Source organism: Arachis ipaensis, chromosome B10 (assembly GCF_000816755.2).
Source record: "Arachis ipaensis cultivar K30076 chromosome B10, Araip1.1, whole genome shotgun sequence".
NCBI classification, from domain to species: domain Eukaryota; kingdom Viridiplantae; phylum Streptophyta; class Magnoliopsida; order Fabales; family Fabaceae; genus Arachis; species Arachis ipaensis.
Genome location: NC_029794.2, coordinates 116663392 through 116665081, shown reverse-complemented (window position 1 = coordinate 116665081; position 1690 = coordinate 116663392). Strand labels below are relative to the sequence as shown.

The following is a 1690-nucleotide window of genomic DNA, read 5'->3' as shown; positions in this document are numbered from 1 at the left end:
ATTAATTATTAAATATATATAAAATTAAGAAATGTAATATTATTGTAATAAAGAGATTTTGGATTTAAATGTTATTCAGAAGTTGAAACTTGATGAATGCATAAACTCAACAACATGCTTGTCCACAACACCAAAAGTGGAATTGGTTGAAAGAGGAGCAAGTGCAAGCATATACATAGACAATGCAGCATATAGAAGCTTCATCTACAACAAGTTCCATGTCACCCCGGTGGAGATGGAAAGTGCATCGGTGGCACTCATTTGCCTCCAACAAAGGGTCCCTTTCATTGTCATTAGGGCTCTCTCCGACCTGGCCGGCGGCGGCTCCTCCGACTCCAATGAGGCCGACACATTTGCGCCGCTTGCTGCCACCAATTCGGTTAAGGTCGTTATTGAGTTTATCAAGCTTTTGCCATCAAAAACCCCTAAGTGGTCGCCCATGTAACAATAATAATGTTTCTTTGTTTTTCTAGGCTTTTAATATTATTATTCCATGCATTCCTGATGCAAAAAAATGTGGACCTTGTATCTGCTTTAAATTGAGAATAAGCATCTTAGTGAAACCTGAAAACAATATCTTATCTACACTCAGTATTCCTTTTTTCAAAACAATAACAATAAGAACAATGCTAGGAACCAAAAGCATATTAGCTAAAAACCAGTCAAAATATGTTCGGGTTCCATGAAAAATCGAGTTTTGGTTTGTGCTCTGTGATCCCAGGAGCGGTTTTCAAACATATTATTCAAAAAGTGATTCTAATTAAACGGTTTTGTTTACTTTTTGGCTGGTCACTTTTGATTCCATATACTTTTCCTAATAATAATAATATTAATATTTTTAATTATATATGAAATGGAAAAATAAATAAAAGGTATATATAATAGCTAGCGAAAATGATTGTACAAATTTAAGTTATGTCATTAGAGCTTTGATATCTACTAACTAAAATAATATTGTTTCTATCCAAGTTTTTTTTTTTGGGATGGAGCCCGGGTCAGAAAACCCATTCCAATCAAAACCCAACCCGATATCAAAACAACAATTACTCTAAGAATATTTCTCTCTCCTGTAACGCCCTTCTGAAATTAAAACCCATTAACATTTCACATGGACACTTGAAGACTTGATGAAGATTTGATCGAGAGAGAGAGAGAGAGAGAGAACTTGAAAGGAGTTCTTCGCAATAGCCAGACACAATTGTAAAAGGAACCGCTGATAAAGAAAGGAATGCTGGATATAGAATGGTCCAACAGCACTGGCTTGGAGCCTGTGAAACCCACTTGGGCCATGAACTTTGTATAGGTCTCATCCACCCAGCTAGGTCTTCAAATTGGATCCCAAATCCGACCTTCGATCCGAGTTGGGGAGCAAGCCAAAAATTATCTCTCTGTTATATCAATATGGATTCCATGCATGCACCATACACGGGGATTAACTTCCTACCAAGCATAGTTATTAGAATTGAACCGACAATTAAATTGGTCAGACTACTAGTTTATTAGTTTAACTGGTAAATTACTAATTAAATTGGTTAATTTGGTCTCATATAAATAAAAATTTAAAATAATCTTAAAATTAAAATTTAAAATACATATATTCACTAATATTTTAATATGTAAATATTTTAAAATATGGTAGAAACTCAGGTGCACTCGATTTCACGTGAAGTTAATAACTGAGCGCCGTTAG

At 34.9% G+C, this 1690-nt stretch overlaps 1 protein-coding gene across 1 annotated transcript in view; it reads left to right on the top strand.

The window, feature by feature from the left end:
- Positions 1-585, top strand: part of LOC107622934 (5'-methylthioadenosine/S-adenosylhomocysteine nucleosidase) — a 4244-nt gene extending 3659 nt beyond the window's left edge. The window contains exon 5 of the mRNA XM_016325015.2: positions 80-585. Within this exon, the coding sequence (XP_016180501.1) occupies positions 80-445 (366 nt within the window). The 3' untranslated portion in view covers positions 446-585. The remainder of the gene's footprint in view (positions 1-79) is intronic.